This window comes from Boleophthalmus pectinirostris, unplaced genomic scaffold (assembly GCF_026225935.1).
Source record: "Boleophthalmus pectinirostris isolate CB_2022bp ecotype Guang Dong unplaced genomic scaffold, ASM2622593v1 HiC_scaffold_3, whole genome shotgun sequence".
Taxonomy (NCBI): domain Eukaryota; kingdom Metazoa; phylum Chordata; class Actinopteri; order Gobiiformes; family Gobiidae; genus Boleophthalmus; species Boleophthalmus pectinirostris.
The window spans coordinates 2,720,238-2,736,820 of record NW_026571299.1 but is presented as its reverse complement, the minus strand read 5'-3'; the positions used below and the strand labels follow the sequence as shown (position 1 = coordinate 2,736,820).

Genomic DNA, 16,583 nt, shown 5'->3' with positions numbered 1-16,583 from the left:
CATAAAATCTGTCCTCCTCCTGTGTACTTTATTGCTAACCTTCTGTGCATAAAAAAATCATGTATCTGTAGAATTGCACCAGATTTCACAAATACTAACGCAGTTTTTGACTTGCATTTAAACTAGAAGTAATTATTCTCTCATTTTAGTTGTGATTATTTATGCTAAACTATGGCATGAAATTATCCTCACCAGATCTCATATGATGTTGTGTTTTACACTTAAAGACGTTACCCATGACACAACCAAAGGCCCCTGGGGTCTTCAGCTGCTGATCCCTGTGGTCCTTCAGGTTATCTGCACACTTTTTCCCATGTCTTTTTGTATAAAATGCTTGCAATACGAGAAAACACGATGGAGTCACGTCTGGGTCAGTAAGCAAAAAGTGTCCATATCAACAAGTAAACATCAACATCGTCAACAGTTATCACAGAGTTTTAACTTTTCAAAGTAACGTTTTTGATCCTCAACATTCAGTGACTTAGAGTAAGATGATTAAGTCATGTCAGAACAATTAAACGTAAAACCTACTTCAAAATAAGATGAGTTATCTCATGACAACTGTCAACACAAACAAGTGGCCCCACTGACTTTTTGCCTACCAGCCACTGCGCACGTGCAGAAAAGCCGGATGTAAACGAAAACAACATTTTCTCTTATAACTTTGCTCTTGATCAGCTTCCCTCACAGACACTATGAGTGTCATAAGCACAACCTCTGCCCACTTACAACATGGAACTTTCAACCAATAAAGACACCACCTCTGCAAAGCAAACGCTGCAATCTTTTCAACATTTGAACACTAAAAATACTAAAAGTACACCATTGTTTGCTCAATTATTATTATTATCTTTTTAATGCAGGGACAAACCTACATAAAAAAATGTTCATATGGATACCAACATAACAGCCACAATGACTAAATGATCTGAGAAAGTGGGACATGTAGTCATACTTTTTAAGGGAGCCCGCTTGCTGACGTACGTGAAAAAATATACTAAATCGTGGCCTCATATAACTATTTCGTTCCCATGTTTTAGTTAAATCGTATGCATCACTACGGGGTCGGTGCATTGGTCGACATGCATGGATGCGTAACATGCTGAGGATAAACCGTTTGTAAATTCGGAGTGTGGGTGGAATTCTCGTTCGTTTAGAGCCACAAACACCAGAACAATAAAAGAGCCACACCGGGGAGAAGAGCCACAAACACCAGAACAAGAAAATCTACGCCGTGTCTTTGGTGGATTATAAATATTCACACGCCACAGCTGCTGAACCCATCGCCAGAACTACACCAGGACTGGACCAGGACGGCCCCGCGTCGCTCCTTCGGGCTGATCCCGGCCGGCAGCGTGGGTTAAGGGGGAAGGTGGAGCCCCCACCCCAGGCCTGGCTCTGAGGTGGGGCCCCAGTACCGCCAATCCAGGCGACGTCACTGGCCTTTGTATGTTGCTCGTCATATGGGGCTTCTGACCCTGGGACCGTTTTGTCTATTATACAATGTAATTTTGTTTCGTATATTTTCCCAGAATGTTTTTAAAAGTGGGTATGACCAGAAGATATGGCAATAATTTGCTGAACTTTTCCCACAATACCCCGGCACACTGATGATGAAAATTTTTCATCATACTTTGTTAAATTGGTATTAAAATATTTCATTTGACATTTCGATGCAAATTCTCTCCAGACTGAGAGGCTGTCATTTTCTGTTATACTTATTTTTTACCAGTTCTGTGTTCTTCTTCATTGTTCTACACTTTTCTCTCTGTAACTTCTGACTTGCAGATACCTAAAAAAGTGGGAGTGTGGGAGATCATATTTTCCCTTTATTACTTCAAAAATAATTATTCCTTATTCATCTGTGAGTTGTGCAAATGTTTTTAAACACTTCTGATTCCACATTTTAAAGGTACTACCAGTCAGGTTTGGATGAAAATCTGGATCCCCTCACATTTCTTTTAATTTAGGAAGTTCATTCTCCAATTCACAGTCTACACGACACAGATCTGATTTTTCACTTGAATATGTGCTCCTAAACCTAATACATATCCGATCTTCTGACATGTGACTTCAGTCTGAACAGTCAGGTCACATTCATCCCACCTGCACGTCAGGCTTGGAGTCTCGTCAATGGAGGGAAAGCGAGGTTAGAGAGTGCGTTCATATTTGGGGGGGTCGCTGTATTCAGGACAAATTGGAGGTGTCTTATTGGAACGGGTGTTTTTTAAAATGATTGCCAAAGAAATGTCCGAGCACGAGCCAGGACCACCTGTAGCCACGAAAAATAACGGGTCTGCGAGCCAAATACAAGAAGGATAAAGACTCAAACAAACGAAGCGGCCGTGGATGTGTATACTGTCCATTTTACCAAGAACTGGACCGAATTTTGGGAGACAAGGCCAGTGTTTAAGGCCACTTCCATAAACACTGAGCACGCTCCCTGCGTGTGATGTGTCCTGCAATGCTCATGCGAGACACTTGCGGTGTTTAAAGTTTACACTGGAGATCACATACAAGTCGCATTTAACTGCAAATGTGAACAATCTCGCAAACAATTTGGATTTCACAAAAAAAACAAATTGAGCATTAAGCCCTGCAATCTGAATGATTCTCTGTTTTGTTTGTTCACAATTATTCTGCCATTGATGTATTGCAAGGATTTGAGATGTGTAGCAGTAATTTTGCAAATAAATTCTCCCATATTCATGGCTACTTTAAGTACATCTGATCCCATCTCTACAATGTTGATGGTTCGATATACAATGGCAATGCTTTCAAGAGAAAAAGAAATTTTGGGAGTAAATTCATTCTAATTTTATTAAACTCTCCTGTTAGGGTTAAAGTCCTCTTTCATCAAAGCTCTGAGTTATTAGAATTTTGATTATAGATCTGATTTACAGCTTTTGGAATCTGTACTCCCAAGTATTTTATTTTTTCCTTGTCCCATTGCCATGGGGATTTCTGCTTTATTTCCTCTGCATTTGGTTTGCCATAACTCATAGCTTCACATTTATTTTGTTTAGTTTTGTTCAGTTTGTGTCCAGATACCAGACTGTACCCCTCTATAGTTCTCATAAAGCCTGGGAGACTTAGGGCCCGATCTTGCCCCCAATCTCAGCACTAGTGCAAGTGCGAGGCGTGGAGTTCTAAACAGGAGGTGTGCTGTGGCTGAATATCAGGTGGAGAGGAGCAGACGGAGAACGTGTGGCACGTTCAGTAACTTGCCAGAATCATAAAAATAAATATCAAATTAGAAATATATTAGGATGATAAGTGCTTAACATTCATAATATGTCCCTGTGCTGTGCGGGATGCTGATTTGCACACATTCACTGACAGCTCGGGGCTGTGACAGTGGGGCAGACGTATGTATCATATTTGTGCGCAAAGCGGTAACAGCAGAAATATTTATATGACAATAATTCCATAATCCGCAAGACATTTATCTGTGTGGGACCAAATGCAGTGGACAGCAGTGAGACGAGAATGTGAGCTGTCAGCAGTAGCAGCGGTGGACCCTCAGGTGAGTCCATGGTAGTGGACTGCCGGGACAGGCGGGAGCGGGTGTGAGAAAGCAGTGGGTCTGCTGTGGGATGGGGAGAGCATGAGATAGACAGTGGTCTGCTGCGTCACGGGAGGAAAATGAAAGCAGAGAAAACTGTAAAAGGTTGATTTGTGTTCGCGTGAGGCTCCAGAGCTGTTTTATTGTACTCATATATAACTTTTTTGCAGATTGCAGACATTATCCACATGGGCAGTGCTTTTAAATGCCACAGTGGTCACAGATTGTTTCAGACTCTCTCACTATATATGTACTTGTACCGTCCCACTCCAGCCTCCAGCAGCGAAGTGCAGCCCGACCTGGACATGCCCACTCCTCCACTGAGACTGGGGGCAAGATCAGGCCCTAAGTCTCCAAGTCTTGTAAATATAATATCATATTTTCTGCATACATAGCAAGTTTATGAGTTATTTTTCAAATTTCTGTCCCAACAATTTCAGTTTGATAATATGCTTTTCTCTTTAACCTGTGCTATACATACTTTCTAACCAAGATATGAAAGTCTCACTGAATCCAAAGCTTCTGCTTATTTCAAACATGAAAGTCCAGTCTACTTGGTCAAAGGCCTTTTCGGTATTGAGTGTAACCCCCAATTCACACCAAAGCACAACGGCGCGTAAGGCAAGGCAAGTTTATTTGTATAGCACAATTCGTACACAAAGTAATTCAAAGTGTTTTACAGAATAAGAAATACATTAAAATCATAATAAAAACAAATCAAAACATAAATAATCATGAAGATTAAAATTAAAAAAAGAGAGACATAAATTGGAGAGAAGAGTGCAGAATGAAAACCTTTCAGTTATTTGCACAGTTAAACAGAAATGTTTTGAGTCTGGATTTAAACAGCGTCACAGAAGAGTCTGTCTCACATGTTCAGACTGTTCCAGGTTTTAGCTGCATGAACCTGAAACTCTGACTCCCCTTGTTTAGTCGTGACTCTGGGCACCAGCAGGAGTTGGTCCCTGAGCTCCTCAGAGTGTGAGATGTTCATATGACACTAACATGTCACAGATGGACTTTGGTGCTTGGTCATGGAGACACTTGTACAAACAGAGACGCTTTAAAGTCTCTGAGCCACAGGAGCCAGTGCAGAGACCTGAGACCAGGACTTATGTGCTCGTACTTCCTAGTTCGAGTCAGGACCCGAGCTGCAGCGTTCTGGATGTTCTGGATGTTCTGCAGCGTCTCACAGCTCGTTTGGAGAGACCAGTGAGCAGAACATTACAGTATCTAACCTACTGGAGACAAACACATGGATAAGTTTCTCCAAGTCTGATTTAGACAGTAAACCTTTGATTTTTGCTATGTTTTTTAGATGGTAAAAGGCTGCAGATGTTATTGACTTGATGTGGCTGCGTAAGTGCAGCAGCACAGCACATGAGCAGCAGATGCGCAGCTTTAGAACTCCATTTTAACCGGTCTGACAGTGTAACACCGACAGTGTCACACGCGCGTCCAACGAGCGTCTGACGCTCGAAATAGGTTGGACTTCTAATTTTGCAGCGTAAACGGAGCGTCTCCAAAGTTTTCAGCAGGGGAAAGACAGGAAATAAACACGCGGTGTCAAAACAATAAATCTCTCTCTCTCTCTCTCTCTCTCTCTCTCTCTCTCTCTCTCTCTCTCTCTCTCTCTCTCTCTCTCTCTCTCTCTCTCTCTCTCTCTCTCTCTCTCTCTCTCTCTCTCTCTCTCTCTCTCTCTCTCTCTCTCTCTCTCTCTCTCTCTCTCTCTCTCTCTCTCTCCCTCCCTCCCTCCCTCCCTCCCTCCCTCCTCCAAGAATAGTCCTGGTTTAGACCTGGTGTAGACCTGGTGTAGTCCTGGTTTAGTCCTGACCCACCTGTAAAATTCCAGAACATTAAAACCTGCCTGTTTCAACAACCATTTGCCCGTATCCATCAGTGCAGGACTCTGTATCAATATATAAACCTATAAGCTTTATTACCTGTACGTACATAAGATTTAATCACACTCGTCATGTATGTTAATTATAGGTGAATTCACCTTATTAAGGAAAAAATGAAAGTGTTTTATGTGCGTGTTAATAGATTTAAACCTCATTAAACCACTAATACAAGATGAAGTAGAAGCTTTATAGATACAGATATTGTAAAGTTAATTTGTCTGAAAACAGTGAGAAGATGTGCAGGCTGCGTAGCTGGTGTGAACTGAAACTTTGAAATGTACGCGTACGCGCAGCTCCGCCTACGATAAGTGCTGCTGCAGCTCCTGGTGTGAATTCGGGGTACGTATTAGAGATGGATGATAGTTTTTCTGAATCGATTCAATCACACTGAGAGTGCTTTTAATATTGTCTGTGAGGTTTTGATTATTGATAAAACCTGTTGATCCATGTCTATAATATCAGGCATAAATTTGGCTGATCTTATTGCTAGTATGCTGCTTAGCATGTTTTCATCCACATTTACTAGTGTAATTGGCCGGTATCCATCAACACGGAACCAGGTTGACCCATGTACTTGCCCATAGTTTTTGCTCTAGTGCATAATTATATGCATGGAGAAGGATTGGAATGAGTAATGAATTTGAATTCCTTCCAGGGCTTTTATCAGTTTTTAAATGTTGAATGCCCTTTGTTATTTCTTCAGTAAATATTGGTTGAGTGAGACTTTCATTCTGTGCATCAGTCACCTGCGGCAGGTTTAGTTTCTTCATTTCAAAACTTTACAGGTAGTACACCATAGAACTAGAGTTACAGTGAGGAAATTAAATATTTGAACACCCTGCTATTTTGCAAGTTCTCCCACTTAGAAATCATGGAGGGGTCTGACATTTTCGTCATAGGTGCATGTCCACTGTGAGAGACATAATCTGAAAAAATAAAATAAAATTCCAGAAATCACAATGTATGATTTTTAAACTATTTATTTGTATAATACAGCTGCAAATAAGTACTTGAACACCTGAGAAAATCGATGTTAATATTTGGTACAGTAGCCTTTGTTTGCAGTTACAGACGTCAAACGTTTCCTGCGGTTTTTCACCAGGTTTGCACACACTGCAGGAGGGATTTTGGCCACTCCTCCACACAGATCTTCTCTAGATCAGCCAGGTTTCTGGGCTGTCGCTGAGAAACATGGAGTTTGAGCTTCCTCCAAAGACTTTCTATTGGGTTTAGGTCTGGAGACTGGCTGGGCCACACCAGAACCTTGATGTGCTTCTTACAGAGCCACTCCTTGGTTCTCCTGACCGTGTGCTTCGGGTCATTGTCATGTTGGAAGACCCAGCCTCGACCCATCTTCAATACTCTAACTGAGGGCAGGAGGTTGTTCCCCAAAGTCTCGCAATACTTGGCCCCGGTCATCCTCTCTTTAATCCAGTGCAGTGGCCCTGTCCCATGTGCAGAAAAACACCCCAAAGCCTGATGCTACCGTCCCCGTGCTTCACAGTAGGGATGGTGTTCTTGGGATGGTCCTCATCATTCTTCTTCCTCCAAACACGGTTAGTGGAATTATGACCAAAAAGTTCTATGTTAGTCTCATCTGATCACATAAGTTTCTCCCATGACTCCTCTGGATCATCCAAATGGTCAATGGCAAACTTAAGACGGGCCTTGACATGTGCTGGTTTAAGCAGGGGAACCTTCCGTGTCGTGCATGATTTCAAACCATGACGTTTTAGTGTATTACCAACAGTAACCTTGGAAACGGTCCCAGCTCTTTTCAGGTCATTGACCAGCTCCTCCTGTGTAGTTCTGGGCTGATTCCTCACCTTTCTTAGGATCATTGAGACCCAACAAGGTGAGATCTTGCACGGAGCACCAGTCCGAGGGAGATTGACAGTCATGTTTAGCTTCTTCCATTTTCTAATGATTGCTCCAACAGTGGACCTTTTTTCACCAAGCTGCTTGGCAATTTCCTCGTAGCCCTCTCCAGCCTCGTGGAGGTGGACAGTTTTGTCTCTGGTGTCTTTGGACGGCTCTTTGGTCTTGGCCATGTTAGTAGTTGGAGTCTTACTGATTGTCTGAGGTGGACATGTGTCTTTATGCAGTGAACGACCTCAAACAGATCCGTCTGATTTAGGAGAATAAATGGAGTGGAGGTGGACTTTTTAACAGTGGACTAACAGGTCTTTGAGGGTCAGAATTCTATCTGATAGACAGGTGTTCAAATACTTATTTGCAGCTGTATCATACAAATAAATTGTTAAAAAATCATACATTGTGATTTCTGGATTTTTCTTTTTAGATTATGTCTCTCACAGTGGACATGCACCTACGATGAAAATTTCCGACCCCTCCATGATTTCTAAGTGGGAGAACTTGCAAAATAGCAGGGTGTTCAAATACGAATTTTCCTCACTGTATATGACAGGCCTATGGGGTGGTAAATGGGTAAAGATGCACCCAAATGAGTCTGCGTGCAGTTATCCATAATTCTCCTTCTTCAAGCTAACCAAAAGTAAAGCGTAAAGTTATTTGTCTAAAAAGAGCACGTGCGCTGCCATTAATAGAAAGTGCCACACAAGAAAACAAAAGTTAATATTAAGCGCGCTTCAGTCTACCTGAGGATCAGCTGTGCACTCCAATAATAACAAGGAATAATGCCGTTTTTATGGAGGGCGTTATATGCATGCAGTGGAGCCAGGTCCTAAAGGCCTGTGCGAGCGTAAAAAGTGTTACATTTGGACACGTAACTTTTAGAATGTACTGAAAGTGAATGAGGGCGGCTCCACTGCTTGAGCTAGACGCGCGTGTGAGGCAGCACGTCCTGCACGTGTAGATTTCAGAAAATCGGATCCATCCTATTTTTTGATGCTCTAGGTGAGTGTAGGTGCGTATTCCCATCAGAAAACACAGAGAGCGTGCACCCATTGTTGTATTTGTGCATTTACCATCAGCACAGTACACTCCCGGGGCAGTTCTGTGCTGTGTGAAAGAGCCCAAATCCAGAAAGACTGTTAATTAGTGCTTTGAAATTTACTTTTGAAATCCTCACGTTTGCCTTGGTCAGCCTGTACAGGGGGTAAATGCAAACCTATTTAGTTTGTTAGTTTCACTGTGGACCTGATACAAGTGGCTAAATGCGCCCAGTCAAGTTTGATCAGCTTTCCCATTGAGAAACATAGAGCCTGTTCTGCGTGTGTACGTCCTGCTCCAGCTGCCATTGGAGCAGCCCTTGCGTTGGCGCACAGCTGTGGTTTCGCGAGGTTACGCGCATAAACACTGACACGTGCAGTGGAGCCAGGCCCTTAGGCTACTTACAGTCAAGGGGAAAGACAAAACATTGGCTGTGATGCAGAGGAGCTGCTGCTGGGAACAAGGCAGAAAATCACAGACACATGGACATGAGAGTGAGGAGGAGCAGACTTTTAGCTACCAAAATAAATGAATGCAGAGAAACAAAGATTTGATGGTGGTGATGTTTATGTCTAATAGCCTTTAAGTAAAAGATCATAAACCACATGTTGCTATTGAGACACAGTATTTTTTATGTGTTATGCGTTAATGATTGTAGACTAAATCATTAAGCCAAATATCTATTCATAGTGGCCAGTTGCTAGTGGTCAGTTGTAATTATAATTATTAATTATAAGAACCGGCAACTTTGAAAGTTGTTCAATAATTTTTACAATAAGTCATTTATTGCTAATCTCTATAGTCGGAACAATAAAAGTTAAGATTTGTTGTTCATGCTAACAATAAGGATCACCCACAATTGGTCTGGCCAATCCACATCTGGAATCCCGGCGCTGTGTCTGGTTCACACTTTACATAGATGAATTTTGTAATCGAAAGACTGTGCTTTTTTTGTCTGAAACCTGTCTGTATTGTATTATGTAAAATATAAAAGTACATTACCAATTGTAAAATAGATTTTGCAGTATTTGATCAAACGTATTTATGCTGAAAGATGTTGGAATAGCAAATACATCAATACTACTGTTGTACTTTAAGCGTTCTTGAAAATCAAATAAGAAGTGTATGTATGTGAAAATCTGTATGTAGTTCATACGTGTACTGGCTGCTGAGATGCTTCTCCCTGTTTTACACATGTATGAAATCCTTCCTGTTAGGCTTTTGGTACTCACAAACGATTTGAGCCTTTGTGCCCCTGTTTAACCCTTATCAGTACACGTGCCAAAACCTACTAATCTGTACACCTGGGGTCCACACGGAACATCATATCATATTATCATCATCATATTATAAATATATAAAACATCATATTATATATTTCCCATAAGTGTGCAGGTAACAGTTGTCTCCAAATTAGGTTTTTGACAAGTGTGACAACCTCAGATACTATAAATAAAGAAACAATGAAATTCATTTGGTATAACTTGCTTTAAATCAATGAAAAATGAAATAATAACCTCACGTTTTTTTCTCTTTTTTCACATTTTTGTCACTTTTAGTGCAAAATCACTAAGCTGTAAGATGTGTAAGCTGAGTTTTTTTTATGTTCTGTTGCATCATTGATGCTAACAAAGAAAAGACATCATAGGTGTTCCTTTTGGTATAGGGTATACATAATCCTTTTGGCAAAATTAACCTCTTTGGTACTGGGGTTCAAGCGGACCCCACAGTAACAAAAAATATGTTTTAAGAAAATGTGGGTGTCTCATAAAAAACTAAAGGAGTGTGATCACAATAGATTGTCATATTGGCAAGAAAATCAACACGGGGCCTTCACAAATGCAATATTTACACTCCACTGCATGATTATAGGCACTCATCATGTGAATGTGAATTTATTGTCAATGCAAGTGTAAGTCTTTCTTAATTTAATGAAACAATATGCAACTCTGGTATCTGTCAGAGAAATATCAAAAACAAATAATAACCAGATGTTAGACACCTGGTTCGGCTGGGGTCCACGTGGACCCCAAATGTATTTTTTGTATACACACCACATAAATAATGGTAAAAAAATTAGCTCTTGGGCATGTGATAGCAACAAGTTGGGTGACAATCAATCGCAATCAGAAATATGGCAACGTTTTTACCCCTGGGATCCGCATGGACACCAGGTGTACTGATTAGGGTTAATTACAGGTTTGTTTAGTTCAGTGATTTGGATCAAAATAAAAAAACAAAAAGACAGCTAAAGGATTGAAACCTTAATCTCAGTAGTAGTATTTATTTATTTATTTTATCTTATGTTGTTAGTCGCTAATATTTAATTTCTGAAGCTCCACAGATAGTTGTAATAAAGTAAATGGTCATGACAGCAATGACAATGACAACATTATTAAAGCAAGTGACTTTTAAAAAATTTAATATTGCTACAATTATTTGATTTAACAGTGGTTTATAAATTAACATGTTACAACTGCACAATGAAGCTAGCATTATGTACTGTATTATTTTCTACTAGTAAACACATCTGAAAACATCCATCAAGGATTTTAGTTCTCATTCACACAATAAATAAAGAATAATAAATACTGTGACAAATTTACATGTACATACACATTATTAAATCATTTGGATTATAGAAGGACAAGCGCAGTAAGAGCTATTGTGACAGAAAAGAGACTCATTTTGTTGATTGGTGCTGCTGCTGTTGTCTGGCCGCCTCCACTGCCCGTCGCTGTTGTTGTTGTGGTTGTTGTTGAGGCTCCATTGTTTGTTCCATCTGCACTTGCAGATGCTATCGACAGCAGAGCCGCCTCAGCTGCTGAAGTGGTCGCTGAAGCAGCCAGGGCTGCTGAATATGCTGTTGAAGATAGTGTATCTGCCATATTTGCAATGTTTCCATTTGTTAAGCCTGTCAGTGCAGTCTCTGACACAGTTTCAGCTGCTACTCCTGTGGCTTGGGCCATTTGAGCCACAGCCTTGATCTCTTGAAGAATGGCTTGATCTCTTGAATTTGAGGCTGGTGTACTTGATATAATGTCCTGGAGTTGTGCAGCTCCTTGAATTGATGCTGTAGACACAGATCGCGCTGCATCAGCAGAATTTGTCAGTGTCTCCCTTGTTGGGGAATTTGCTGCTGCTTTTGCTGCAGCTTCAGCAGCTGTGTTAGCCGCTTGGGCACTGGTGTAAGCTATGGCTGCTTTTTCTGCTACTTGCTGTGACTGGGAAGGAGGTAATGTGTCGGCCGCTCTTAAGGCAGCGCTTGCGGCTTCTTGAGCTGCATTCGATGCAACTCTTGCTGCATCCACAGCCATGTTTAAAGGAGCTAATCCAAGAGCCACGAGTTCAGCGGCTCTGGCTGCAGCCTTGGCTGCTGCTGCAGCTGCTTCTGCTGCCGGTTGAGCACTTGGTCCTACAGATGCTGCTGCTGCTGCGGTTGTAGCTGCTGCTGCCGCTGCTGCTGCTGTGGATGCAACCACTGCACCTTCTTGAGCTTTTGCCAAGGCTATTTGTGTGCCTCCATTAGGGTCATCAGTTGTTGGTGTAGATGTACCCGTGTTGCCATTATCTGACGTTCTTGGTAATGCTTGATAAGAAGCCCTCGCTGCAGCCTGAGCTGTTCTGGCAGCAGATTTCGCGGTTGGCGTAATTAGCTCAGTTGAGTTTGCTACTACAGCATTAGCTGCAGTTTCTGAAGCAATGGCTGTTGCTTCTGTCATATCTGCCACACTTTGTGCAACTTGTTTTATTCTTTCTATTTCTGCATCCTGATTTTGAGTGGATCCTGCCAGTACCTCCAGTGTAGTAGCTGCAGCTTCTCCCACTGTTTTGGCTGCATTTGCAGTTTCAATCACCTCTTCTAGTGTTGCAGAATCTACACTTGCTCTTGCTGCTGCTTCTGCTGCCCTCCTGGCTGATAGTGCTGCTTGGTTTGCTGCCTCAATTAACTTTGTTCCTTCAGATGTAGTGACAGTTGCTCTTGCAGCATTCACAACCCTCTCTGCAGCATCAGCTGCATTTCTGGCAGCTATCGCAGCCACTGTCAAAGGCTGAGTTCCATTCGCCACAGCCGAGGCTGCGTCAGCTGCAACTTGAGCTGCGGTCACTGCCGCTAATACTTCCTGACGTGGTGCTCCTGCTGCTGAAGCTGTGGCTGCTGCTAATGCAGTGGCTGCAGCCGCTGCTGCGGTAGATGTTGATACTGCTGATCGATCTGTTGTTGTTACAGGTGCTGGAGTTGTGGGTGTTGGTGTGGGATCAGTAATGTTCCACCGTGGAAGTGCAATTTCTGCTGCAATTGCACTGGCCTCTGCAGCTGTAGCTGCTGCTTTTGCAGACTCTAACATGATGCCAGCTGTGTCTGTTTGTGTGACACCTGTTGCAGCTCTAGCTGCCAGTGCAGTTGCTTGACTCATTTGTGCCACTGTTTGTGTTGCTGAGATGGAAAGCTCTGTTGCACGTGCTCCATCTGTAGCTGGCAGAGAACTTAATATTCTACCCAAAGAATCAGCTGCCTCTGCAGACCTTTGCGCGACCTGTGTCTCTGCATCAGCTGCTCCATTAATTGCTTCATCTGTCCCTGTGGTGGCTAGTTGTGCTGCTTGTGCTGCCTCTTTAGCTGCCTGTGCTAATTGTAAAGCAATGTTTAAAACTTCATCAGTCGCATTCTTCAAAGGTGCAGGTACTTCAGAGGCTTCTAGTTTTGCAGCCTCAACTGCCAGTAAAGTTTTGTTGGCAGCTTCCAGTGCTGCTTGTGCTGCCTCATCTGGTGTTCTCTCTCCGTTTGCCACTAAGGCTGCTACCTTAGCTGCTTCCCTTGCTGCTTTCATGGCTAACTCTGCTTTGGGAGATGCTGTTGCTCCTGCAGCAGTGGAAATAGAGGCTGCTGCAGCAGCTGCAGTTGATGCTGCAGCGGCTGCAGCTGAGGCTGCTGCTGATGTTGCGGATCTTATTGTTGAGTCTTTCATAGACGGCGTGAGCCCTGATATTGTGTTGGCCAAACTGACACCTCTGTAAGCTGATTTTAAGGATTCTCTCGCTGAGGCAATTGCTTCATTCCCCAGTTGCTCTGCTTCATCTGGAGTTGCTGCTTTGATAGACGCAGCTGCCTTATCTACTGCAGTCTTCGCTTCTGGTGTTGCTTTTCCAACCAGATCTGATGCTATTTGAAATGCGATTAAAGCATCTTTTAATGTTTTTGCATCAACTGGTTGAACGGTTGTTTGTTGCAGTGCAGCCAATACGGCTTTGAGGGCTTCTTCTGACGCTATAGCTGAATCATTCATGGCTGCAGCAGCTGCATTTAAACTTTCAGGAGTTATTGTAGATACATTGTTTGCTGCCTGGGCTGCTTTGAGAGCTGCTTCTGTTGCATTGGCAGATGCTTCAAGAATATACTCAGTAAACGGTGCCATTGAATCTGGGAGAGCCTCTGCTGCTTGTTTTGCTGCCAAAGATGCCTCCTGTGCTTTTTGTGCTGCAATTTGAGCTGCTTGTATGGCTTCCTCTGGTGAAGCGGTCCCATTGAGTACTGCTTCTGCCATTCTCGCTGCCTCTTCAGCAGCCTTGATTGCTTCTTCTGCAGCGATCCTTGCTTTGTCAGCAAGTGGTCCAGTGGAGGCTGATGCGACTGTGGCTGCTGTGGCTCCTGCAGTTGTTGCAGCACTTGATGCTACAGATGCTGCTGCTGCTGCTGCAGCTCTGGCAGCTCTTATCTCTGCAGAGGATTTTGTTGATAATATGTTTGCAGCAGACTCAATGGTTTGGTTTGTTGAAGTATTGGCATCTTTAACTGAATTAATAGCTTCATTTGACAGACGGTTTGCCTCTTCTGTTGTGTTTGCTGTTAAGGAGGCAGCTGCCTTTTCCACTGCAGTTATGGATTTGTTTGCGGTTTGTGCGGCATTCTCAGCTACTGATGACACAAATCCTTCTAATTTGGGGTCAAGGGGTACAGTCGTATTTTGTTGTACTGCAGATAGTAATGCTGTGAGGGCTTTTTCTGCTGCGATTGCTGAATTCATTTCATGGCTGCAGGCTGCTGCATTCAACTTTCAGGAGTTATTGTAGATGCATTGTTTGCTGCCTGGGCTGCTTTGAGAGCTGCTTCTGTTGCATTGGCAGATGCTTGAAGAATTCTTTCTCTAAATGGTGCCATTGAATCTGGGAGAGCCTCTGCTGCTTGTTTTGCTGCCAAAGATGCCTCCTGTGCTTTTTGTGCTGCAATTTGAGCTGCTTGTATGGCTTCCTCTGGTGAAGCGGTCCCATTGAGTACTGCTTCTGCCATTCTCGCTGCCTCTTCAGCAGCCTTGATTGCTTCTTCTGCAGCGATCCTTGCTTTGTCAGCAAGTGGTCCAGTGGAGGCTGATGCGACTGTGGCTGCTGTGGCCGCTCCTGCTGCTGCTGCAGCATTTGATGCTATCTTTGCTGCTGATGCTGCCGCAGCTGCGGTTGCCCTTATCACTGCTTGGGATTTTGTTGATAATATGTTTGCAGCAGACTCAATGGTTTGGTTTTTGTTGAATTATTGGCATCTTTAACTGAATTAATAGCTTCGTTTGACAGACGGTTTGCCTCTTCTGTTGTGTTTGCTGTTAAGGAGGCAGCTGCCTTTTCCACTGCAGTTATGGATTTGTTAGCGGTTTGTGCGGCATTCTCAGCTGCTGATGACACAAATCCTTCTAATTTGGGGTCAAGGGGTGCAGTCGTATTTTGTTGTACTGCAGATAGTAATGCTGTGAAGGCTTTTTCTGTTGAGATTGCTGAATCATTCATGGCTGAGGCTGCTGCATTCAGACTTTCAGGAGTTATTGTAGATGCATTGTTTGCTGCCTGGGATGCTTTGAGAGCTGCTTCTGTTGCATTGGCAGATGCTTCAAGAAATTCCCTCCCTAAATGGTGCCATTGAATCTGGGAGAGCCTCTGCTGCTTGTTTTGCTGCCAAAGATGCCTCCTGTGCTTTTTGTGCTGCAATTTTAGCTGCTTGTATGGCTTCCTCTGGTGAAGCGGTCCCATTGAGTACTGCTTCTTCTGCCATTCTCGCTGCCTCTTCAGCCTCTTCAGCAGCCTTGATTGCTTCTTCTGCAGCGACCTGTGCTTTGTCAGCAAGTGGTCCAGTGGAGGCTGATGCGACTGTGGCTGCTGTGGCCGCCGCTGCTGCTGCAGCATTTGATGCTATCTTTGCTGCTGATGCTGCCGCAGCTGCTGTTGCACTTATCTCTGCAGGGGATTTCATTGACAGTATATTTGAAGCTGACTTCAAGGGTTTGATTTGTTGAATTATTGGTATCTTTAACTGAATTAATAGCTTCATTTGACAGACGGTTTGCCTCTTCTGTTGTGTTTGCTGTTAAGGAGGCAGCTGCCTTTTCCACTGCAGTTATGGATTTGTTTGCAGTTTGTGCGGCATTCTCAGCTGCTGATGACACAAATCCTTCTAAATTTGGGGTCAAGGGTGCTGTCGTATTTTTGTTGTACTGCAGATAGTAATGCGGTGAAGGCTTTTTCTGTTGCAATTGCTGAATCATTCATGGCTGTAGCTGCTGCATTTCAAACTTTCAGGAGTTATTGTAGATGCATTGTTTGCTGCCTGGGCTGCTTTTTGAGAGCTGCTTCTGTTACATTGGCAGATGCTTGAAGAATTCTTTCTCCTAAATGGTGCCATTGAATCTGGGAGAGCCTCTGCTGCTTGTTTTGCTGCCAAAGATGCCTCCTGTGCTTTTTGTGCTGCAATTTTAGCTGCTTGTATGGCTTCCTCTGGTGAAGCGGTTCCATTGAGTACTGCTTCTGCCATTCTCGCTGCCTCTTCAGCAGCCTTGATTGCTTCTTCTGCAGCGACCTGTGCTTTGTCAGCAAGTGGTCCAGTGGAAGGCTGATGCGACTGTGGCTGCTGTGGCCGCCGCTGCTGCTGCAGCATTTGATGCTATTTTTGCTGCTGCTGCTGCCGCCGTTGCTGTTGCACTTATCTCTGCAGGGGATTTCATTGACAGTATATTTGAAGCTGACTCAAGGGTTTGATTTGTTGAATTATTGGTATCATTAACTGAATTAATAGCTTCATTTGACAGACGGTTTGCCTCTTCTGTTGTGTTTGCTGTTAAGGAGGCAGCTGCTTTTCCACTGCAGTTATGGATTTGTTTGCAGTTTGTGCGGCATTCTCAGCTGCTGATGACACAAAATCCTTCTAAATTGGGTCAANG

The 16,583-nt window shown here is 43.2% G+C and overlaps 1 protein-coding gene across 1 annotated transcript; it reads right to left on the bottom strand.

The window, feature by feature from the left end:
- Window positions 1-15,259: 15,259 nt before the first annotated feature.
- Window positions 15,260-16,300, bottom strand: LOC129410944 (antifreeze protein Maxi-like). The gene is made up of 2 exons (XM_055160062.1): window positions 15,940-16,300; window positions 15,260-15,603 (listed from the first exon to the last, which is right to left on the bottom strand). Exons 1-2 carry the CDS (start codon window positions 16,298-16,300, stop codon window positions 15,260-15,262), a joined length of 705 nt encoding a protein of 234 aa, XP_055016037.1.
- Between the last annotated feature and the right edge of the window lie 283 nt (window positions 16,301-16,583).

Coding starts and splice junctions, on each gene's coding strand:
- LOC129410944 (XM_055160062.1), bottom strand. CDS start 16,300: ATGCTGCAGCAGCAGCGGCGGCCACAGCAGCCACAGTCGCATCAGCCT. Junction 15,604..15,939: donor ATCTACAATAACTCCTGAAA/GTTTGAAATGCA, acceptor AATCCCCTGCAG/AGATAAGTGCAACAGCAGCT.